This window comes from Dendropsophus ebraccatus, chromosome 8 (genome assembly GCF_027789765.1).
Source record: "Dendropsophus ebraccatus isolate aDenEbr1 chromosome 8, aDenEbr1.pat, whole genome shotgun sequence".
In the NCBI taxonomy this organism is placed as follows: domain Eukaryota; kingdom Metazoa; phylum Chordata; class Amphibia; order Anura; family Hylidae; genus Dendropsophus; species Dendropsophus ebraccatus.
The window spans coordinates 1125529-1151615 of record NC_091461.1 but is presented as its reverse complement, the minus strand read 5'-3'; the positions used below and the strand labels follow the sequence as shown (position 1 = coordinate 1151615).

General features: G+C 49.4%; 1 protein-coding gene across 1 annotated transcript; it reads right to left on the bottom strand.

Annotated features, from left to right (window-relative positions):
• Positions 1-3320: 3320 nt before the first annotated feature.
• Positions 3321-26087, bottom strand: LOC138798357 (coiled-coil domain-containing protein 86-like). The gene is made up of 4 exons (XM_069978771.1): positions 25761-26087; positions 4270-4399; positions 4079-4153; positions 3321-3699 (listed from the first exon to the last, which is right to left on the bottom strand). Exons 1-4 carry the CDS (start codon positions 25967-25969, stop codon positions 3502-3504), a joined length of 612 nt encoding a protein of 203 aa, XP_069834872.1. The 5' UTR covers positions 25970-26087; the 3' UTR covers positions 3321-3501.

Sequence of the window (26087 nt, the reverse complement as noted above, 5' to 3'; positions counted from 1 at the left end):
TGGCATCCTGTACGGCGATGTTCACACACAGTATATAGCGGCATCCTGTACGGCGATGTTCACACACAGTATATGGCGGAATCCTGTACGGCGATGTTCACACACAGTACATGGTGGCATCCTGTACGGCGATGTTCACACACAGTATATGGCGGTATACTGTACAACAGTTATCACACACAGTATATGGCGGAATCCTGTACAGCGATGTTCACATACAGTATATGGCGGCACCTGTATGGCGATGTTCACACACAGTTTATAGCGGCATCCTGTGCGATGGTGTACACACACAGTATATAGCGGCATCCTGTGCGATGGTGTACACACACAGTATATGGCGGCATCCTGTATGGCGGTGTACACACACAGTAAATGGCGGTATACTGTACAGCGATGTTCACACACAGTATATGGCGGCACCTGTACGGCGATGTTCACACACAGTATATAGCGACATCCTGTACGACGGTGTACACACACAGTAAATGGCGGCACCTGTACATACAATATATAGACCCTGCTTCCATAGCAACCAATCACAGCTCAGATAATATCCAGTCACAGCTCCTACAGCAGCATTCATCTGTTACACCGCTCTGGTAAAATAGAAGCTGAGCTGTGATTGGTTGCTATGGGCGCTGTCATTAGTTATGGAAGCTGTGATTGGTTGCTATGGGAGCTGTCATTAGTTATGGAAGCTGTGATTGGTTGCTATGGGAGCTGTCATTAGTTATGGAAGCTGTGATTGGTTGCTATGGGAACTGTCATTAGTTATGGAAGCTGTGATTAGTTGCTATGGGAGCTGTTATTAGCTTTTATGGGAGCTGTGATTAGCTTTTATGGGAGCTGTGACTGGTTGCTATGGGAGCAGTCATTAGCTTTTATGGGAGCTGTGATTGGTTGCTATAGGTAACAGATTTCTGGACTATAAGATGGCGCTATACATCTGAGCTGGAATTTTTGTTTATATTTTCAGCTTTTCATTTTTTTCAGTCATTTCCAACTCCTTCTGTTCCTGAGTCTGGTGCGTAGCCTGGTGCGTGAGCTGGCATCCATCTTGTGGAAAGAAAACCCATTAGACTCCATGAGGATGAGAATGAGAATAGAGAGCCATGCAGGCGTATAGTCTATCTGCCCCTTAGTGTCTCCATTTCTATCAGCGCCGATCACAATTTACTGTACACTGTTTACTGGGACCGGACGAGGGGACGCAGAGAGGGGACCGGACGAGGGGGCGCAGAGAGGGGACCGGACGAGGGGGCGCAGAGAGGGGACCGGACGAGGGGGCGCAGAGAGGGGACCGGACGAGGGGGGCGCAGAGAGGGGACCGGACGAGGGGGGCGCAGAGAGGGGACCGGACGAGGGGGCGCAGAGAGGGGACCGGACGAGGGGGCGCAGAGAGGGGACCGGACGAGGGGGCGCAGAGAGGGGACCGGACGAGGGGGCGCAGAGAGGGGACCGGACGAGGGGGCGCAGAGAGGGGACCGGACGAGGGGGCGCAGAGAGGGGACCGGACGAGGGGGCGCAGAGAGGGGACCGGACGAGGGGACGGGAAGAGGAGATTGGCAGAGGAAACAGGAAGAATGGACAGAAAGAGGGGACCAGAGAAGAGAATAGGAAGAGAAGAGAGAAAGAAGGGGGGGGGGGGCTGAAGAAGGGGACAGGGAGAGGAAATGGGAAGAGGGGACAGGAAGATGGGACCCGAGAAGGAGGGGGTCTGGAGGAGGGGAGAGTAAGGACGGACCAGCTGGCCAGTGTCAGTGCACCATCAGCAGCTATTGATCAGTAACAGGGAGGAGATATGCGGCTGATAATGATGATTTTACCGGCCACATAAAAGATGAAATTAGCCAACGGATGGGCTGATCGCTGATTATCGGTGAATGAGTGTTGCTAGGATAATCCCCCTGTGTAAAAGGGTCTCAAAACTAAGCTGAGACTTCCGATTGTGTCTGTGGTGATAAGAGGAGGCTGCTGTAAAGTGATCTGTACAGCATTGAAGAGTCATGTGACACCAGTAGATAGAGGAGACAATAGCAGCTCCCTGTGGGATGACCTCTTCACAGGTCACAGAGCGCGCTCAGTAATGTCTCACATTCATCTCCAGGGGACAGACTGTCTATTATCGTCTATGTCCATGAGCCTGGATGTAAAGCAAATCACTAAATGTTGTTAAAAACTGCCCAAGCAAGATGGCCACCCCCATAACAATGTACAAAAAGTGACATTTACAAAATTTGTCAGAAAATAGAAACAAATTTAAACAAAACCAAAAAAAGTTTCAGTATCCGACAGTAGTTAAAGGGAAATCAAGGTGATCTATTCCCATTTAAAGGGATTATCCAAGTGCGCCGCATTTGTCGGGTGGTGGATGAAGAAGTTGGATGCAGCTCTAAGAAGTCCTGGAAAACATGGACACAGCCTATGGCTTCACACACAGTATTATTGTCAACCAAAACCAGGAGTGGGTTAAAGAGACAGAACTTGTACAAATCTTTCCATTACAATTTTGTCCTGTCAGTTTCACTCCTGACTGATGGGAATACTATGTGTGAACACGGCCTATGGCTGTCAGGAGGTGACGTGTGTAGGCTATGGCTGTCAGGAGGTGACGTGTGTAGGCTATGGCTGTCAGGAGGTGACGTGTGTAGGCTATGGCTGTCAGGAGGTGACGTGTGTAGGCTATGGCTGTCAGGAGGTGACGTGTGTAGGCTATGGCTGTCAGGAGGTGACGTGTGTAGGCTATGGCTGTCAGGAGGTGACGTGTGTAGGCTATGGCTGTCAGGAGGTGACGTGTGTAGGCTATGGCTGTCAGGAGGTGACGTGTGTAGGCTATGGCTGTCAGGAGGTGACGTGTGTAGGCTATGGCTGTCAGGAGGTGACGTGTGTAGGCTATGGCTGTCAGGAGGTGACGTGTGTAGGCTATGGCTGTCAGGAGGTAACGTGTGTAGGCTATGGCTGTCAGGAGGTAACGTGTGTAGGCTATGGCTGTCAGGAGGTGACGTGTGTAGGCTATGGCTGTCAGGAGGTGACGTGTGTAGGCTATGGCTGTCAGGAGGTGACGTGTGTAGGCTATGGCTGTCAGGAGGTAACGTGTGTACGCTATGGCTGTCAGGAGGTAACGTGTGTACGCTATGGCTGTCAGGAGGTAACATGTCTATGCTATGGCTGTCAGGAGGTAACATGTGTACGCTATGGCTGTCAGGAGGTAACATGTGTACGCTATGGCTGTCAGGAGGTAACATGTGTATGCTATGGCTGTCAGGAGGTAACGTGTGTATGCTATGGCTGAATAAATCACATCCTGACATGATTAGTGAGGAGTAAGAAATATTCACATCAGTTTAATTGGGGGGAGGGACAGCGCATGACATCGGGTGACATCACACATAAGTAGTGCTGTCTGTTTCTGGATACACCCCATTACTCTGCCCTCGTTACACAGTCTGCATGGCAGCTCAGCCGTGGTGTATTCTTCTGTCCAGCTCTTCAGTCTGATCATGTAGAGCTGCTCATCCCTCCTGCTCCCTCCTTAGAGGGCGTGCTCGTCCCTCCTGCTCCCTCCTTAGAGGGCGTGCCCTTCCCTCCTGTTCCCTTAGAGGGCGTGCTCTTCTGTGACATCATCAGTGTGTCCCTCTTCTCTATGGTGCGCAGCTGTTTCTTGCGGACGCGTTTCAGCTTTGCCGGATTACGGATCTGGGGGCAGAGAATGTACATGTGGTTAGTGAGGTGCATGGGAAGAGTCCAGGGGGCGGGCTTGTCTATATACTGACAGATTGTCCAGCCCCTTCTCTCACCTATGACGGCTCTAAAAAGGCCCCCAATCTATCCCAGCAGAGAAGATGAGCCGGGGGAAAAAACACAGAGAGAGCGCCTCTACTGGAGGGGGAACAGAGCGCAGCACAAGGTATCAGCCTCCAACCCTCAATAGAATGCCCATACAGATCCCTTTAAATGGCCGCCATGTAACAGCAGCTGGACAGTAACGCTGGTAAGATCTACTAGAGGCACCAGGTAAGAGAGGACACAGGAGGGAACATGATGGCGCCCCCCGCAGACACCACACAGCACTTACCACCTGCACCACCTCCGCCCGCCGCTCATTCTCCAGTCTGCGTTTCAGGTTCTCTTCTCGACGTCTCTTCTTCTCCTATAAAGGAAGATTAATACATAAAAGGGATAATAAGCTGGTGCTGTGGGAGACCACTTGGTGGGCCAACGCCACCATGGCGCCATCCCCCAGATAGTCCTCAGTGGCCACCTAACCTCCTTCTCCTGCTGCTTCTCATCCTTCAGCTGCTGGGCCAGGCTCCTCATCATCATCTTCTCCTGTCTCTGCTTCATCTTCAGCTCCCAGGAGGTGCGCAGGGGGCGGTCACGGACCATGCTGGAGAACCTGGGGGGAGGGGCATAGAAAGAGGTGTTAGGCTCCTCCCACTACACGAAGGGACACAGGATTGTGTAAGGATGTCATGGCAATGTTCTGTATATGTAGTGAAGCTGTTACAATGTGGCGCCGACCTTCTGGACATGAAGATGTTACATTCCTGAAAGCTTATGCAAGTAACACTGGTGCTACACAAGTAACTCTCCTCGCACTTCAGCCAATGACAGACTGACACCAACCCGACATCACCCCCCCAGGAAAGAGATATTAATATATATCTCTATATCTCTCTATATATCCTAGGGGCAGGAAGTGTGTATGCGTATGTATATCTCCTGGGGGCAGGTAGTGTGTGTGGTGTGTATATTATAATTATTTATATATATATATATATTATATATATATATATATAGTGATCTCGGGTTGGTGTCAGTGTGTCATTGGCTGAGGTACGAGGTAAGCTATTTGTGTGTGTATAATTATATATATATATATATATATATATATATATATATATATATATATATTATACACACACACATACATATATGCACTACCCACTGCCAGGATATACGGCCTGCCCCCCCAGGAGAGAGATATATACACATACACACTACCTGCCCCCAGCATATACGGCAAGATACAGGGGCGGCTGAGGGGACGGGTGAGAGAGGGCTGGTTTTCTGGGCACAGTGCCACTATACTCTCTCTCTATTTTCCATAACGGTCCCCTTCCCACTATCACCAGTGCATTATAACAGTTTTCTGACACCACAAGAGTATTATATTGAGCAATACAATATAGGGAGGGATGTTGGTGCCGTTGTGAAGGTTTCGGAGAAAGCGTCTTACAGGTAAGACTAATATGATTTTCTCTCCTCACCTTCACAACGACACCACAGGAAAAATACCAACAAACTCCCATGGGGGGGGCACAGCCTGAAGAGCCTTCCCGGCAAACCTTCCCTACGTTGGAGCAGTAGACTGTAATGCCTGGCAAAGGAGGAAAGACCAGGCAGCAACTCCGCAGATCTGATTTATAGATGTGTAGATTGAGGATACAGTCCAGGATGGATGGGTCCTAATCAATAAGTGTAAGGTAATTCCTACCCTGAGATCAATGAAAGAGGACACCACCCAGGGAAGGAAACTAGGATCAGTCTAACACTATTCTATCCTCCTGGATAGTAAGGGCCTGGAGCTCTATCATCTGTCTTGGCCAAGAATACGGACACAAGAAGGGCTATCTTAAGGGACAAAAACTTGAAGCTGGACTCTGAAATAAGCTTGAAGGACGAGTAAAGTCTTCAAGGACACGGTTAAGATTCCAAGGGGAATGTTGATCTTTATAGTAGGGTTCTGTGTAGGACACTCCTCATGAATTACTAGGTTCACCTATGATACATGATGCTAGAATCCTAGCAGCAGATAAGGCACTGACCTGAGAAGACTGGCTTCTTACTCATTGGACTGTAGACATCACAGCCTCAGAGACCTCTGTTCCTGAATATAGACTTCCCAGGATCAAGATCCAACACTGAAGGGGGGCGTGGCGAGCCGCTGAGGAGAATGGCCGCAGTGTGAGGGAGCTCCTCTGCCACACAGCTACTTTGCAGGGACCCAGACCTGCCTTACCTGCTCCTGCACCCCAGCATATGTGGAGGGGTAAGAAGGGGACCCCCAGACAACGGCCGCCTCCAGCGGGTCCGGTTTCCGGGGCTCCGTCGGCGTACCCGTACCTTACACGGGGCGCTGCTGCCTGCACGCTACGGCCGCGGCCATCTTCTCCCGCCGCTCCGGAGGCCCAGGAGACATCTGCGTGCCGGAGACCTGGTGACCCGCATATTCCGCCTGCCGACCTGCCCTCTGGTCCGCTACCCCGGGTCTTGTGCGCCCGGGCCCTGGAGCCGTGCCTTCCCGCCGACTCCTCTGTGCAGCCTGAGGGGGCCGCGGCGCCATCTTGCCTTCCGGAGCGCGCCTCCGGCCTCGTGGGTGAGTTAACCCCTTCCCTGCTACCTGCCAGCAGCCAGACACTGTCCTTGCCTCACCCCAATTCCAGCACTCTCCGTCCTGGTGCCCTAGACCCCCACCATCTCCCTTCCCCTTCCAGTGACCCTGCAGCCAAATCCCACGGACTCTTAAAGGGCCAGCAGCGCATTTCCACATACATGATGGCGACCCCAAAACCGCCTAAAAAGGACAAAACTAAGGCTGGCAGTAGCAACCAAGATGCCACCCTGTCCAGAACCTCTCAATCTGTTGCCCGATCTGGGGTCCCACGTAACTCTGGGGGCAGGCACTCTGACTCGGACTCTGAAGCTTCCCTACTGGGGCCTTCCTCCCCCCAGGGTGTTCGGGATATGCTCTCGCAATTGCCTACAAAGAGTGACCTGCAAACCCTTATCTCTGAAGTAAAAGATGCGTTCAGGGTTGAAATCGCTGCGGTCCGGAAGGACATCCAACATATTGCACTAAGGGTTGAAACCTTAGAGGATGATCATGACTCTACTCGGACATACATTTCTAGCCTGCAATCCACCGTTTCCTCTCAAGCTTCTGCCTTGGACGACATGCAGCGCCACATTGAGGATCTCGACAACAGAGGCAGGCGTAATAACATCAGGGTCAGGGGGCTTCCAGAGGCGACACAGGACAATGATCTAGAATCCACCCTAGAAGGCCTCTTCAATATGCTTCTGGGCGAGCCATCTACCCACAAAATCAAATTTGATAGGGCTCACCGGGCCCTACGACCCAAGACTACATCCGGCCCACCTAGGGATGTCATCTGCTGCTTGCATGACTATACCTTGAAAGAAAGCATCATGGCCAAAGAACGTTCCCTTAGAGAACTGGATTTCTATGGTGCCCAAATACAGCTCTTCCCGGATCTCTCCTGGATTACCCTCCAAAAGCGACGGCTCCTGCGGCCTCTGCTGACTACCCTCAAGGACCATGATGCTTCCTACAGATGGAACTTTCCGTTTGGCCTTACTGCAAGACGGGATGGACGCTCTGCTGTTCTCCGAAGTCTAGCTGATTTACCTACATTTTGTGACACCTTGGACCTTCCAGTCCCCAAAATCTCTGACTGGACGGAGGCTCCCCCACCTCCTCCCCCACCATCCATCTGGCACTCGGCTAGCCAGAAGAGACGCCGTCCCAGATCCGAGAGTTCTCGCTCTCCCCCTGGTCCTACTGGTTGAAGGAGGGCCCCCCCCCCCCCCTTCCAGGTTCTATTGTAGAGATTTACATTGTTGCTGATGTTCTGGGTCCCTTCTTTTTGTTACTTATTTGCTATATGTAGCTGTGTGGTTTTATTTGGCCCTCCTCTTCGGAGTGTTCCTATGTTTTTTGTTCCCCTTAGGTGGCTCCCTCCTCCCCCGTGGGGCCGCCAGTTGGCAGCCATAGCGCTGTTTTGGCACAATTTTTGCCTCGTAGCAGGCCGACAAGGCTTGCACTTTGGGCCATGTGCCCTTCCTTCTACTGGAATTTTTTTCTGTTTTTTGTTGTCTTTATGTCTCTATGTGTTTCCCCTCTTGTTTCCCCCCCTTCCCCTTCTCCCTTTTCCTCCTAGGATTCTACGTTGGCCGGTGCTGTTCCGGAGACTGATCCCTCCTAACCGCTATGGCAGAGTGAGTACCCACATCATCGTTAGTGCAATCTTCCCCCTTCCCAATGGCTAAGTGCATATCTCTCAATGTAAAAGGCCTTAATTCTAACACCAAAAGGCGTCTTCTCCTGAGGGAACTTCGCAACCTACATGCGGATGTGGCCTTCCTTCAGGAGACGCACTTTGACCAGGAGGCATCTTTTAGATTTGCCCGTCACTCTTTTCCCACTGATGCTTCGGCCTCTAGAGGCAATAAGACAGCGGGAGTAGCTATCCTATTCTCTCGCATGTGCCCTATACAGATTTCCTCTTCCTATGCTGACCCAGGAGGGAGATTTGTTATTGTGGACGGCACCCTACAAGGCCGCCAATTTATTTTCTGCAACGTATATGCCCCTAACCGCTCCCAGATACCCTTCCTCCGTAGGGTCCTCAATCGATTGGCGAAATACCCTCCGGCTCCACGGATCCTTGGAGGGGATTTCAATTTGCCGTTTTCTGAGACGATGGATAGGCATTCGGTGGACGGTCGGCCTACCCCCACAGAACAGGCTAAACTATCAGCGGAGTTCCGCAAGCTCATACGTGCTCATAAGCTGTATGACCTTTGGCGGCTTGACCACCCTACGGAGCGGGGGTATACTTTCTTTTCCCATCCCCATAAACTCCATTCTCGCATCGATTACCTCTTTGGCAACATACCTACAGTACGACTGTTGCAGAGCGCGACCCTTGACCCCATTTCCTGGTCTGATCACGGCCCTGTGATAGTCCATCTCAAGGCCGTTCTGTCCCCTACGCGACACTGTCACTGGCGTATGAATGATACCCTTTTGAAAAATCTGATTACCAGAGACTCTATCAAGACTAGTATCTCTAACTTTTTCTCGGAAAACGAGGGCTCTGTCACCTCTGAAGGGGTTTTATGGGAAGCCCATAAAGCAGTTGTCCGGGGTCATTGCATAGCAGTAGGATCCCGCCAGAAAAGAGACTCCATGCTAGCCATTCAGAATGCCAAAACTGCCATAGTTTCCCTGGAACAACGTCTGGCCCGCCGTCCCTCTCTGGGTGTCCTGCGGAGGCTTGTGGCGGCCCGCGAAAAACTCAAAGACCTTTCGTTGCAAAAGGTGGAGAAGCTTCTCCTCTACTCCAAGCAACGCTTCTATGAAAAGGGCAACAAGGCCCACACCCTCCTGGCGAGGATGCTCAATGACCGGGCTGCCGCACAGTCTCCTCAGGCTCTCAGAGATTCAGCAGGGACTCTACACTATCACCCTAAGGACATCTCCTCTATTTTTCTCCAATACTATTCTAAACTTTACTCCCTCCCCTCAACTTTACCATCGGACCCGGAGGCCCGTACCCGATGCCTTTCTGACTTCCTCAGCGAGTGTAATCTGCCTTCTCTGACCGCTAGTGCGCTCGAGGAATTGAATGCGCCGATTACTGTGGAGGAACTTGCGGAGGTTATTAAAGCCCTCCCGACGGGGCGGGCGCCTGGGCCGGATGGATTTTCCTACCTCTATTACAAAACCTTTTCCTCCGAACTGTCCCCTAAACTTCTTTCTCTCTATAACTCTTTTCTCCAGGGTTCTCCTGTCCCCCCCTCCATGTCCCACTCCTTCATCACTCTTATACCCAAACCTGGCAAGGACCCCCTGGATTGTTCCAATTACCGGCCAATTGCCCTCCTAAACTCAGACTTTAAGATATTTACTAAATTGCTGGCTACTCGGTTGGGGTATTGGCTTCCTTCCCTAGTCAATGCGGACCAGGTGGGATTTGTACCGGGAAGACAGGGTGGGGACAACACGAGGAGGGCTATTGACCTCATTGATGTAGTTAATCAACAAGAAGAGAGTGCCCTTGTGCTGAGCCTGGACGCTGAAAAGGCCTTTGACCGCCTTGGATGGCCTTTCATGTTTGAGGCATTGCAATGCTTTGGCTTCTCTGGGCCTTTCCTTACGGCGGTCAGGGCCTTATACTCCAATCCCACAGCGGCACTCAAATTTCCCCATATGATGTCTGAGACCTTTTCTCTTTCAAATGGCACTCGCCAGGGTTGCCCCCTATCACCCCTTCTTTTTGTTCTCTGCATTGAACCCCTGGCGGCGGCGATTCGAAATTGTCCAGACATCAGAGGTGTGTCGGTCAGAGGCAAAGAGTTTAAAATCATGTTATTTGCCGACGATGTCCTCCTTACCCTGTCAGACCCGCTCACTTCCCTCCCGAACCTCCATTCCCTACTTGGTACATATGGTCGCCTGTCTGGGTACAAAGTCAATACCTCTAAATCCGAAGCTATGCCCCTAAATATGCCTGACCCCTTGATCGCCCAGCTTAGTTCCAACTTCAAATTTAAATGGACCTCAACCTCCATAAAATATTTAGGTATCCGCCTTACTCCCTCCTACCCGTCCCTATACTCAGCTAACTACCCAGCCCTCTTCCGGGATGTACGGGACCTTCTGGCCAAATGGTCCCCCCACTATATTTCGCTCCTAGGCCGAGTGGCGGCGGTAAAAATGACCATTTTACCTAAACTTTTGTACTACTTTGAGACACTCCCGGTCCGTATCCCCCTCTCAGAGCTGCGTAGTATCCAAAGCGCAGTCTTCAAGTTTATCTGGGTGTCCAAGGGGCACCGCATCCCCAACTCGGTTATGATGAGTAGCAAATCTCGAGGAGGGCTGGCGGTCCCTAACTTTCTTCACTATTACTGGGCGACTCACCTACGCCAAATAACGGCATGGTCCAAATATCTGGCATACAAGAAGTGGGCTGAAATTGAAAAAATATGGTTAGCTCCCTTCCATCTTAACTCTTTCCTGTGGCACTCCTCACCGCCTAGCTTCTCACATCTCTCGCTCTTGGGACCTATCCGTTTTACCCTCCACATATGGTCCTCATGTTCTGCCAGGTTTGGGCTCACCTCCTCTGCCTCCCCCCTGAACTCTTTCCTACTTTTCCCGAATTTTCCTCCTGGTCTCCAATCCCATACTGTCAAACTCTGGGGATCTAAGACACTCTTCCAATTTGCCGACATAGTTGATCCCTTAACTCGCACACTCCTTCCTTATGATAAATTAGCTGATAAATATGCTCTCCCATCCTCAGAACACTTTATGTACCTCCAGCTCCGACACTGTGTCCTATAGAATAATGGTACCATGTCACCTGTACTGTATATACATATGGCTGTGTCCTATAGAATAATGGTATATCACCTGTACCGTATACACATATGGCTGTGTCCTATAGAATAATGGTACCATGTCACCTGTACCGTATATACATATGGCTGTGTCCTATAGAATAATGGTATCATGTCACCTGTACCGTATATACATATGGCTGTGTCCTATAGAATAATGGTATCATGTCACCTGTACTGTATATACATATGGCTGTGTCCTATAGAATAATGGTATCATGTCACCTGTACCGTATATACATATGGCTGTGTCCTATAGAATAATGGTATATCACCTGTACCGTATATACATATGGCTGTGTCCTATAGAATAATGGTATCACCTGTACCGTATATACATATGGCTGTGTCCTATAGAATAATGGTACCATGTCACCTGTACCGTATAGTGTATATTGCTGTGTCCTATAGAATAATGGTATGTCACCTGTACTGTATATACATATGGCTGTGTCCTATAGAATAATGGTATCACCTGTACCGTATATACATATGGCTGTGTCCTATAGAATAATGGTATCATGTCACCTGTACCGTATATACATATGGCTGTGTCCTATAGAATAATGGTACCATGTCACCTGTACCGTATATACATATGGCTGTGTCCTATAGAATAATGGTATATCACCTGTACCGTATATACATATGGCTGTGTCCTATAGAATAATGGTATATCACCTGTACTGTATATACATATGGCTGTGTCCTATAGAATAATGGTATCACCTGTACTGTATATACATATGGCTGTGTCCTATAGAATAATGGTATCATGTCACCTGTACCGTATATACATATGGCTGTGTCCTATAGAATAATGGTATCACCTGTACCGTATATACATATGGCTGTGTCCTATAGAATAATGGTATCACCTGTACCGTATATACATATGGCTGTGTCCTATAGAATAATGGTATCACCTGTACCGTATATACATATGTCTGTGTCCTATAGAATAATGGTATATCACCTGTACTGTATATACATATGGCTGTGTCCTATAGAATAATGGTATCATGTCACCTGTACCGTATATACATATGGCTGTGTCCTATAGAATAATGGTACCATGTCACCTGTACCGTATAGTGTATATTGCTGTGTCCTATAGAATAATGGTATCACCTGTACTGTATATACATATGGCTGTGTCCTATAGAATAATGGTATCATGTCACCTGTACTGTATATACATATGGCTGTGTCCTATAGAATAATGGTACCATGTCACCTGTACTGTATATACATATGGCTGTGTCCTATAGAATAATGGTATCATGTCACCTGTACTGTATATACATATGGCTGTGTCCTATAGAATAATGGTATATCACCTGTACTGTATATACATATGGCTGTGTCCTATAGAATAATGGTACCATGTCACCTGTACCGTATATACATACGGCTTTGTCCTATAGAATAATAGTACCATGTCACCTGTACTGTATACACATATGGCTGTGTCCTATAGAATAATGGTATCATGTCACCTGTACCGTATATACATATGGCTGTGTCCTATAGAATAATGGTACCATGTCACCTGTACCGTATATACATATGGCTGTGTCCTATAGAATAATGGTATATCACCTGTACCGTATATACATATGGCTGTGTCCTATAGAATAATGGTACCATGTCACCTGTACTGTATATACATATGGCTGTGTCCTATAGAATAATGGTACCATGTCACCTGTACCCTATATACATATGGCTGTGTCCTATAGAATAATGGTACCATGTCACCTGTACCGTATATACATATGGCTGTGTCCTATAGAATAATGGTATATCACGTGTACTGTATATACATATGGCTGTGTCCTATAGAATAATGGTACCATGTCACCTGTACCGTATATACATATGGCTGTGTCCTATAGAATAATGGTACCATCTCACCTGTACTGTATATACATATGGCTGTGTCCTATAGAATAATGGTACCATGTAACCTGTACTGTATATACATATGGCTGTGTCCTATAGAATAATGGTACCATGTCACCTGTACTGTATATACATATGGCTGTGTCCTATAGAATAATGGTACCATGTCACCTGTACTGTATATACATATGGCTGTGTCCTATAGAATAATGGTACCATGTAACCTGTACTGTATATACATATGGCTGTGTCCTATAGAATAATGGTACCATGTCACCTGTACCGTATATACATATGGCTGTGTCCTATAGAATAATGGTATCACCTGTACCGTATATACATATGGCTGTGTCCTATAGAATAATGGTACCATGTCACCTGTACCGTATATACATATAGCTGTGTCCTATAGAATAATGGTACCATGTCACCTGTACTGTATATACATATGGCTGTGTCCTATAGAATAATAGTACCATGTTACCTGTACTGTATAGTGTATATGGCTGTGTCCTATAGAATAATGGTACCATGTCACCTGTACTGTATATACATATGGCTGTGTCCTATAGAATAATGGTACCATGTCACCTGTACCGTATATACATATGGCTGTGTCCTATAGAATAATGGTACCATGTCACCTGTACTGTATATACATATGGCTGTGTCCTATAGAATAATGGTATCATGTCACCTGTACTGTATATACATATGGCTGTGTCCTATAGAATAATGGTATATCACCTGTACCGTATATACATATGGCTGTGTCCTATAGAATAATGGTATCATGTCACCTGTACCGTATATACATATGGCTGTGTCCTATAGAATAATGGTATCATGTCACCTGTACCGTATATACATATGGCTGTGTCCTATAGAATAATGGTACCATATCACCTGTACCGTATATACATATGGCTGTGTCCTATAGAATAATGGTATCATGTCACCTGTACCGTATATACATATGGCTGTGTCCTATAGAATAATGGTATATCACCTGTACTGTATATACATATGGCTGTGTCCTATAGAATAATGGTATATCACCTGTACTGTATATACATATGGCTGTGTCCTATAGAATAATGGTACCATGTCACCTGTACTGTATATACATATGGCTGTGTCCTATAGAATAATGGTATCATGTCACCTGTACTGTATATACATATGGCTGTGTCCTATAGAATAATGGTATATCACCTGTACTGTATATACATATGGCTGTGTCCTATAGAATAATGGTACCATGTCACCTGTACTGTATATACATATGGCTCTGTCCTATAGAATAATGGTATCTTGTCACCTGTACTGTATATACATATGGCTGTGTCCTATAGAATAATGGTATCATGTCACCTGTACTGTATATACATATGGCTGTGTCCTATAGAATAATGGTACCATGTCACCTGTACCGTATATACATATGGCTGTGTCCTATAGAATAATGGTACCATGTCACCTGTACTGTATATACATATGGCTGTGTCCTATAGAATAATGGTACCATGTCACCTGTACTGTATATACATATGGCTGTGTCCTATAGAATAATGATACCATGTCACCTGTACTGTATAGTGTATATGGCTGTGTCCTATAGAATAATGGTATCACCTGTACCGTATATACATATGGCTGTGTCATATAGAATAATGGTATATCACTGTACTGTATATACATATGGCTGTGTCCTATAGAATAATGGTACCATGTCACCTGTACTGTATAGTGTATATGGCTGTGTCCTATAGAATAATGGTATCACCTGTACCGTATATACATATGGCTGTGTCATATAGAATAATGGTATATCACTGTACTGTATATACATATGGCTGTGTCCTATAGAATAATGGTATCATGTCACCTGTACTGTATATACATATGGCTGTGTCCTATAGAATAATGGTATATCACCTGTACTGTATATACATATGGCTGTGTCCTATAGAATAATGGTATATCACCTGTACTGTATATACATATGGCTGTGTCCTATAGAATAATGGTATCACCTGTACCGTATATACATATGGCTGTGTCCTATAGAATAATGGTACCATGTCACCTGTACCGTATATACATATGGCTGTGTCCTATAGAATAATGGTATCATGTCACCTGTACTGTATATACATATGGCTGTGTCCTATAGAATAATGGTATCACCTGTACTGTATATACATATGGCTGTGTCCTATAGAATAATGGTATCATGTCACCTGTACTGTATATACATATGGCTGTGTCCTATAGAATAATGGTACCATGTCACCTGTACTGTATATACATATGGCTGTGTCCTATAGAATAATGGTACCATGTCACCTGTACTGTATATACATATGGCTGTGTCCTATAGAATAATGGTATCACCTGTACTGTATATACATATGGCTGTGTCCTATAGAATAATGGTATCACCTGTACTGTATAGTGTATATGGCTGTGTCCTATCAGGGCTCCAGACTAAAAAATTTACCTAGGAGCCATTGGCTCCTAACCTGAAAAATTTAGGCGCCAAATAGAATATTTGGTCGCCAACATTTTAAACCATGTAAAATTAATGTTATGTTACATGGGACTTACTGTGTGCAGAGGCCACGGCAGCATCCTCCTCCTCCTCCTTTAGATTCTTTCTTTTCTTAGTTTGTATATGGTTGTCAAGTTGCAAGTTTCCATGTTGAACGTTTTCAGTCTGACTCAGTACTTCAGCTTCACTTGGCTAGCCTTCTAATGAGGCTTACTCTTCTGAACTTGAACTTAAAGGGAACCTGTCGACCCCCGTGCCGGGGTGACAGGCTCCCAACCCCCCGTTAGAGCCCCCTATATTCACCTCATCGCGCCGGGTCCCGCTTCTGAAGATGGTCGGGTCACGGAGATCTCAGCCGCTGCAACCCGGCGTGCGCTGAGAGATGAGTCCAACGCTCATAGAGAATGATGGGAGAGTCCAGCGCTCCGTCATTCTCTATGAGCGTTGGACTCATCTCTCAGTGTGCGCGCCGGGCTGCAGCGGCTGAGATCTCCGTGACCCGACCATCTTCAGAAGCGGGACCCAGCGCGATGAGGTGAGTATAGGGGGCTCTAACGGGGGATTGGGAGCCTGTCACCCCGTCACGGGGGGTGACAGGTTCCCTTTAAAAGCTTGCAACAGTCTATACATACTGAGCTAGACTTCTGACTGCAGCCATAGTGACCCCCCACAAGATGTGTATATAGATAGATATATCTCTCACCTAGTGACTAATGCAAGTGACCCCCTACAATACAGACACCTGAGGGGCCCTGATAATAATAATTGTGCATATATCTATCTCCTGCAGCCAGTTTGCCCTACACTTATAGATGGCCTCCTCCCCTTATAGATGCCCCCTCTCTACCCCCATTATAGATGCCCCCTCCTCCCCCCCATTATAGATGCCCCCTCCTCCCCCCCATTATAGATGCCCCCTCCTCCCCCCCATTATAGATGCCCCCTCCTCCCCCCCATTATAGATGCCCCCTCCTCCCCCCCATTATAGATACCCCCTCTTCTCCCCCCCATTATAGATACCCCCTCTTCTCCCCCCCATTATAGATACCCCCCTCTTCTCCCCCCCTTATAGATACCCCCTCTTCTCCCCCCCTTATAGATGCCCCCTCTTCTCCCCCCATTATAGATACCCCCTCTCCCCCCCCATTATAGATGCCCCCTCCTCCCCCCCATTATAGATACCCCCTCTTCTCCCCCCCATTATAGATACCCCCTCTTCTCCCCCCATTATAGATACCCCCTCTTCTCCCCCCCATTATAGATGCCCCCTCTTCTCCCCCCCTTATAGATACCCCCTCACCTTATAGATGCCCCCTCTCCCCCCCCCATTATAGATGCCCCCTCTTCTCCCCCCCATTATAGATGCCCCCTCTTCTCCCCCCCTTATAGATACCCCCTCACCTTATAGATGCCCCCTCTCCCCCCCCCCCATTATAGATGCCCCTCTTCTCCCCCCCTTATAGATACCCCCTCACCTTATAGATGCCCCCTCTCCCCCCCCCATTATAGATGCCCCCTCTTCTCCCCCCCTTATAGATACCCCCTCACCTTATAGATGCCCCCTCTCCCCCCCCCCCCATTATAGATGCCCCCTCTTCTCCCCCCCTTATAGATGGCCCCCTCTCCCCCCCTTGAAGATGGCCCCTCTTCTCCCCCCATTATAGATGCCCCCCCCCCTTTCCTCTATGCTAAGCAATATTTAAAAAAAAACAAACACACAAACTCACCTGACAACCCGCTCCCCCGGCGATCCTCTTGTTCTTCAGGCGCTGTCCCCGGCTGATGCGCGGCTGCCGGGGGTGTCCCGTCCTATCCCCGGCAGCGCGGCGCATCAGTGAGCTCCCTGTACGCCGGGGCTGTGACTTCTGACACAGGAAGCGTCTCTGACGTGCGCTTCCTGTGCCGGAAGTCAGGGCCCCAGGCAGCTCACTGATGCGCCGCGCTGCCGGGGATAGGATGAGACACCCCCGGCAGCCGCGCATCAGCCGCGCATCTTAAAGAGACAGCGCGCCGCCGCCGGGGCCAGTCGCAAATGGCGCCCAGATTAATAAATCTGGGCGCCATTTGCAAAAAGTCAGTCGCATTGGCGACCATTTTGGTCGCCATCTGGAGCCCTGCCTATAGAATAATGGTATATCACCTGTACTGTATATACATATGGCTGTGTCCTATAGAATAATGGTATCATGTGACCTGTACCGTATATACATATAGCTGTGTCCTATAGAATAATGGTACCATGTCACCGGTACCGTATATACATATGGCTGTGTCCTATAGAATAATGGCACCATGTCACCTGTACTGTATATACATATGGCTGTGTCCTATAGAATAATGGTATCATGTCACCTGTACCGTATAGTGTATATGGCTGTGTCCTATAGAATAATGGTATCTTGTCACCTGTACTGTATATACATATGGCTGTGTCCTATAGAATAATGGTACCATGTCACCTGTACTGTATATACATATGGCTGTGTCCTATAGTATAATGGTATATCACCTGTACTGTATATACATATGGCTGTGTCCTATAGAATAATGGTATCACCTGTACTGTATATACATATGGCTGTGTCCTATAGAATAATGGTATATCACCTGTACTGTATATACATATGGCTGTGTCCTATAGAATAATGGTATCACCTGTACCGTATATACATATGGCTGTGTCCTATAGAATAATGGTATATCACCTGTACCGTATAGTGTATATGGCTGTGTCCTATAGAATAATGGTATATCACCTGTACTGTATATACATATGGCTGTGTCCTATAGAATAATGGTACCATGTCACCTGTACTGTATATACATATGGCTGTGTCCTATAGAATAATGGTATCATGTCACCTGTACTGTATATACATATGGCTGTGTCCTATAGAATAATGGTACCATGTCACCTGTACTGTATATACATATGGCTGTGTCCTATAGAATAATGGTATCACCTGTACCGTATATACATATGGCTGTGTCCTATAGAATAATGGTATCACCTGCACTGTATATACATATGGCTGTGTCCTATAGAATAATGGTACCATGTCACCTGTACCGTATAGTGTATATGGCTGTGTCCTATAGAATAATGGTACCATGTCACCTGTACCGTATATACATATGGCTGTGTCCTATAGAATAATGGTATCATGTCACCTGTACTGTATATACATACGGCTGTGTCCTATAGAATAATGGTACCATGTCACCTGTACTGTATATACATACGGCTGTGTCCTATAGAATAATGGTACCATGTCACCTGTACCGTATATACATATGGCTGTGTCCTATAGAATAATGGTACCATGTCACCTGTACTGTATATACATATGGCTGTGTCCTATAGAATAATGGTATCACCTGTACTGTATATACATATGGCTGTGTCCTATAGAATAATGGTATATCACCTGTACCGTATATACATATGGCTGTGTCCTATAGAATAATGGTATATCACCTGTACCGTATATACATATGGCTGTGTCCTATAGAATAATGGTATCACCTGTACTGTATATACATATGGCTGTGTCCTATAGAATAATGGTACCATGTCACCTGTACTGTATATACATATGGCTGTGTCCTATAGAATAATGGTATCACCTGTACTGTATATACATATGGCTGTGTCCTATAGAATAATGGTATCACCTGTACCGTATATACATATGGCTGTGTCCTATAGAATAATGGTATCACCTGTACTGTATATACATATGGCTGTGTCCTATAGAATAATGGTACCATGTCACCTGTACTGTATATACATATGGCTGTGTCCTATAGAATAATGGTATCACCTGTACTGTATATACATATGGCTGTGTCCTATAGAATAATGGTATATCACCTGTACCGTATATACATATGGCTGTGTCCTATAGAATAATGGTATATCACCTGTACTGTATATACATATGGCTGTGTCCTATAGAATAATGGTATATCACCTGTACTGTATATACATATGGCTGTGTCCTATAGAATAATGGTACCATGTGACCTGTACCGTATATACATATGGCTGTGTCCTATAGAATAATGGTACCATGTCACCTGTACCGTATATACATATGGCTGTGTCCTATAGAATAATGGTACCATGTGACCTGTACTGTATATACATATGGCTGTGTCCTATAGAATAATGGTACCATGTCACCGGTACCGTATATATATATGGCTGTGTCCTATAGAATAATGGTATCACCTGTACTGTATATACATATGGCTGTGTCCTATAGAATAATGGTACCATGTCACCTGTACTGTATATACATATGGCTGTGTCCTATAGAATAATGGTATCACCTGTACCGTATATACATATGGCTGTGTCCTATAGAATAATGGTATCATGTCACCTGTACTGTATATACATATGGCTGTGTCCTATAGAATAATGGTACCATGTCACCTGTACTGTATATACATATGGCTGTGTCCTATAGAATAATGGTATATCACCTGTACTGTATATACATATGGCTGTGTCCTATAGAATAATGGTATCACCTGTACTGTATATACATATGGCTGTGTCCTATAGAATAATGGTATCACCTGTACCGTATATACATATGGCTGTGTCCTATAGAATAATGGTATATCACCTGTACTGTATATACATATGGCTGTGTCCTATAGAAAAATGGTATCATGTCACCTGTACCGTATATACATATGGCTGTGTCCTATAGAATAATGGTATGTCACCTGTACCGTATATACATATGGCTCTGTCCTATAGAATAATGGTACCATATCACCTGTACCGTATATACATATGGCTGTGTCCTATAGAATAATGGTATCACCTGTACTGTATATACATATGGCTGTGTCCTATAGAATAATGGTATCACCTGTACCGTATAGTACATATGGCTGTGTCCTATAGAATAATGGTACCATGTCACCTGTACTGTATATACATATGGCTGTGTCCTATAGAATAATGGTATCACCTGTACTGTATATACATATGGCTGTGTCCTATAGAATAATGGTACCATGTCACCTGTACTGTATATACATATGGCTGTGTCCTATAGAATAATGGTACCATGTCACCTGTACTGTATATACATATGGCTGTGTCCTATAGAATAATGGTATCATGTCACCTGTACCGTATATACATATGGCTGTGTCCTATAGAATAATGGTACCATATCACCTGTACTGTATATACATATGGCTGTGTCCTATAGAATAATGGTACCATGTCACCTGTACCGTATATACATATGGCTGTGTCCTATAGAATAATGTTATATCACCTGTACTGTATATACATATGGCTGTGTCCTATACAATAATGGTACCATGTCACCTGTACCGTATATACATATGGCTGTGTCCTATAGAATAATGGTATATCACCTGTACTGTATATACATATGGCTGTGTCCTATAGAATAATGGTATATCACCTGTACTGTATATACATATGGCTGTGTCCTATAGAATAATGGTACCATGTCACCTGTACCGTATATACATATGGCTGTGTCCTATAGAATAATGGTACCATGTCACCTGTACTGTATATACATATGGCTGTGTCCTATAGAATAATGGTATATCACCTGTACTGTATATACATATGGCTGTGTCCTATAGAATAATGGTATATCACCTGTACTGTATATACATATGGCTGTGTCCTATAGAATAATGGTATATCACCTGTACCGTATATACATATGGCTGTGTCCTATAGAATAATGGTACCATGTCACCTGTACTGTATATACATATGGCTCTGTCCTATAGAATAATGGTATCATGTCACCTGTACTGTATATACATATGGCTGTGTCCTATAGAATAATGGTACCATGTCACCTGTACTGTATATACATACGGCTGTGTCCTATAGAATAATGGTATCACCTGTACTGTATATACATATGGCTGTGTCCTATAGAATAACGGTACCATGTCACCTGTACAGCATATACATATGGCTGTGTCCTATAGAATAATGGTACCATGTCACCTGTACTGTATATACATATGGCTGTGTCCTATAGAATAATGGTATATCACCTGTACCGTATATACATATGGCTGTGTCCTATAGAATAATGGTATATCACCTGTACCGTATATACATATGGCTGTGTCCTATAGAATAATGGTATCATGTCACCTGTACCGTATATACATATGGCTGTGTCCTATAGAATAATGGTATCATGTCACCTGTACTGTATATACATATGGCTGTGTCCTATAGTATAATGGTATCACCTGTACTGTATATACATATGGCTGTGTCCTATAGAATAATGGTATCACCTGTACCGTATATACATATGGCTGTGTCCTATAGAATAATGGTATATCACGTGTACTGTATATACATATGGCTGTGTCCTATAGAATAATGGTATCATGTCACCTGTACCGTATATACATATGGCTGTGTCCTATAGAATAATGGTACCATGTCACCTGTACTGTATATACATATGGCTGTGTCCTATAGAATAATGGTATCACCTGTACTGTATATACATATGGCTGTGTCCTATAGAATAATGGTATATCACCTGTACCGTATATACATATGGCTGTGTCCTATAGAATAATGGTATCATGTCACCTGTACCGTATATACATATGGCTGTGTCCTATAGAATAATGGTATCACCTGTACTGTATATACATATGGCTGTGTCCTATAGAATAATGGTACCATGTCACCTGTACTGTATATACATATGGCTGTGTCCTATAGAATAATGGTCTCCTGTATACTCCGGCAGGGGGGTGGCCGTTGCTGGGGGGGGCTTGTCGGACTCCTGTATACTCGGGGGGGGGGGGGGGGGGGGGGTCGTTCTCCTGTATACTCCGTGGGGGAGGGGGTTGTTGGTCTCCTGTATACTCCGGGGGGGTCGGTCTCCTGTATATTCCAGGGGGGGGTGGCGGTCTCCTGTATACTCCGGGGAGGGGGGGGGGGGTCGGTCTCCTGTATACTCCGGGGGGGGGGGGGGTGGTCGGTCTCCTGTATACCCCGGGGGGGGGGGGGGGGGGGGGGGGGGTCGGACTTGTCGGTCTCCTGTATACCCCTATGGGGGGGGGGGGGGGGGGGTTTGGGTCGGTCTCCTGTATACTCCGGGGGGGGGGGGGTTAGGTGGTCGGTCTCCTGTATACTCCGGGTTGGGGCTGGGGGGGGGGTTAGGGGGTCGGTCTCCTGTATACTCCGGGGGGGGGGTGTCGGTCTCCTGTATACTCCGGGGGGGGGGGGGGGGGGGGGGGGGTCGGTCTCCTGTATACTCCGGGGGGGGGGTCGGTCTCCTGTATACTCCGGGGGGGGGGGCCGGTCTCCTGTATACTCCGGGGGGGGGGGGGGGGGGTGTCGGTCTCATGTAGGCCACGGTGCGGTTGGGGGGTCGTTCTCCTGTATACTCCGGGGGGGGGGGGGGGGGCCTTGCGGTCTTCTGTATACTCCGGGGGGGGGGGGGGTCGGTCTCCTGTATACTCTGGCGGGGGGGGGGGGTGGGGGGTCGGTCTCCTGTATACTCCGTGGGGGGGGGGTGGTCGAACTCCTGTATACTCCGGGGGGGGGGGGGGGGGGGGGTCGGTCTCCTGTATACTCCTGGCGGGGGCGGGGGGTGGGTTGTGGTCGGTCTCCTGTATACTCCGGGGGGGGGGGGGGGGGGGGTGTCGGTCTCCTGTATACTCCGGGGGGGGGGGGGGGGTTAGGGGAACTTGTCGGTCTGCTGTATACTCCGGGGGGGGGGGGGGGGGGTCGGTCTCCTGTATACTCCGGGGGGGGTGGGTTCGGTCTCCTGTATACTCCGGGGGGGGTTGAGGGGGTCGGTCTCCTGTATACTCCGGGGGGGGGGGGGGGGGCGTCTTTCTGTATACTCCGGGGGGGGGGGGGGGGGGGGTGTCGTTCTCCTGTATACTCCGGGGGGGGGGGGGGGGGGGGGTGGGGGAGGGGGTCGGTCTCCTGTATACTCCGGGGGGGGGGGGGGGGGGGGGTGGAGGGGGGTCGGTCTCCTGTATACTCCCGGGGGGGGGGGGGGGATGGCCTTCTGTATACTCGTGGGGGGGGGGGGGGGGGGAGTCGGTCTCCTGTATACTCCGTGGGGGGGGGGGGGGAGGTCGGTTCTCCTGTATACTCCGTGGGGGGGGGGGGGGGGGGGGGGGGAGGTCGGTCTCCTGTATACTCGGGGGGGGGGGGGGGGCGGTCTCCTGTATACTCCGGGGGGGGGGGGGGGGGGGTCCTTCGCGGTCTTCTGTATACTCCGGGGGGGGGGGGGTGGGGGGGGGGGGGGGGGATGGCCTTCGTATACTCCGGGGGGTGGGGGTTCGTCTCCTGTATACTCCGGGGGGGGGGGGGGGGGTGTCGGTCTCCTGTAGGCCCCGGTGGGGGGGGTTGGGGGGGTCGGTCTCCTGTAAACTCGGGGGGGGGGGGGGTCGGGGGGGTCGGTCCCCTGTATACTCCGGGGGGGGGGGGGGATGGCCTTCTGTATACTCCGGGGGGCGGGGGTCGGTCTCCTGTATACTCGGGGGGGGCGGTCTCCTGTATACTCCGGGGGGGGGCGGGGTCTCCTGTATACTCCGGGGGGGGCGGTCTCCTGTATACTCCGGGGGGGGGGGGGTCGGTCCCTGTATACTCCGGGGGGGGGGGGGTCGGTCTCCTGTATACTCCGGGGGGGAGGGGTCGGTCTCCTGTATACTCCGGGGGGGGGGGGGGGTCGGTCTCCTGTATACTCCGTGGGGGGGGGGGTCGGTCTCCTGTATACTCCGGGGGGGGGGGGGGTCGGTCTCCTGTATACTCCGGGGGGGGGGGGGGTCGGTCTCCTGTATACTCCGGGGGGGGGGGGGGTCGGTCTCCTGTATACTCCGGGGGGGGGGGTCGATCTCCTGTATACTCCGGGGGGGGGGGGGGGGGGGGTCGGTCTCCTGTATACTCCGGGGGGGCGGTCTCCTGTATACTCCGGGGGGGGGGGTCGGTCTCCTGTATACTCCGGGGGGGGGGGGGGTCGGTCTCCTGTATACTCCGGGGGGGGCGGTCTCCTGTATACTCCGGGGGGGGGGGGGGGGGGGGGTCGGTCTCCTGTATACTCCGGGGGGGGCGGTCTCCTGTATACTCCGGGGGGGGGGTCGGTCTCCTGTATACTCCGGGGGGGGGGGGGGGGGGGGGTCGGTCTCCTGTATACTCCGGGGGGGGCGGTCTCCTGTATACTCCGGGGGGGGGGGGGGGGGTCGGTCTCCTGTATACTCCGGGGGGGGCGGTCTCCTGTATACTCCGGGGGGGGGGGTCGGTCTCCTGTATACTCCGGGGGGGGGGGGTCGGTCTCCTGTATACTCCGGGGGGGGGGGGGGGGTCGGTCTCCTGTATACTCCGGGGGGGGGGGGGGGTCGGTCTCCTGTATACTCCGGGGGGGGCGGTCTCCTGTATACTCCGGGGGGGGGGGGGGTCGGTCTCCTGTATACTCCGGGGGGGCGGTCTCCTGTATACTCCGGGGGGGGGGGTCGGTCTCCTGTATACTCCGGGGGGGGGGGGGTCGGTCTCCTGTATACTCCGGGGGGGGCGGTCTCCTGTATACTCCGGGGGGGGGGGGGGGGGGGTCGGTCTCCTGTATACTCCGGGGGGGGCGGTCTCCTGTATACTCCGGGGGGGGGGGTCGGTCTCCTGTATACTCCGGGGGGGGGGGGGGGGGGGGGGCGGTCTCCTGTATACTCCGGGGGGGGGGGGGGGCGGTCTCCTGTATACTCCGGGGGGGGGGGGGTCGGTCTCCTGTATACTCCGGGGGGGGGGGGGGGGGTCGGTCTCCTGTATACTCCGGGGGGGGGGGGGTCGGTCTCCTGTATACTCCGGGGGGGGGGGGGGGGGGGTCGGTCTCCTGTATACTCCGGGGGGGGGGGGGGGGGGTCGGTCTCCTGTATACTCCGGGGGGGGGGGGGGGGGTCGGTCTCCTGTATACTCCGGGGGGGGGGGGGTCGGTCTCCTGTATACTCCGGGGGGGGGGTCGGTCTCCTGTATACTCCGGGGGGGGGGGGGGGGTCGGTCTCCTGTATACTCCGGGGGTCTCACCTCTTCTTGTTCTCCTTCCACACTCTCCCGGATTTAGGCCTCCCCTGGGGGATCTCCGGCTGTTTCCTCCGCTCCTGGGACGTCTGTGCCCGCTCCTCCTCCTCCTCTCTCCGGGTCTCTTCACCGTCTTGTACCCGGTCCTCCTCCCGTGTATCTGCCCCCCGCCTGCTCCTCCGCACCGGTGCCCCCGCCTGCCTTTTCGTCTCCATGGTGACGTTCTCTCGGTTCTCGCTCACCGGCCGCTTCCAGTCTCCACGTGCAGCTACACAGCGGTCACACACTGATGACGTCACACGGCGCCTCGGCCATCACTGTTACCATGGAAAC

Bases quoted from the DNA above. Each gene is read 5' to 3' on its own strand.
- LOC138798357 (XM_069978771.1), bottom strand. From the start codon at position 25,969: ATGGAGACGAAAAGGCAGGCGGGGGCACCGGTGCGGAGGAGCAGGCGG. The intron at 4,400-25,760 runs GTGAGACCCCCG...CCCTCCCCCCAG, and splicing joins TGGAAGGAGAACAAGAAGAG to GTTCTCCAGCATGGTCCGTG. The intron at 3,700-4,078 runs GTAAGTGCTGTG...CTCTGCCCCCAG, and splicing joins GGGCGGAGGTGGTGCAGGTG to ATCCGTAATCCGGCAAAGCT.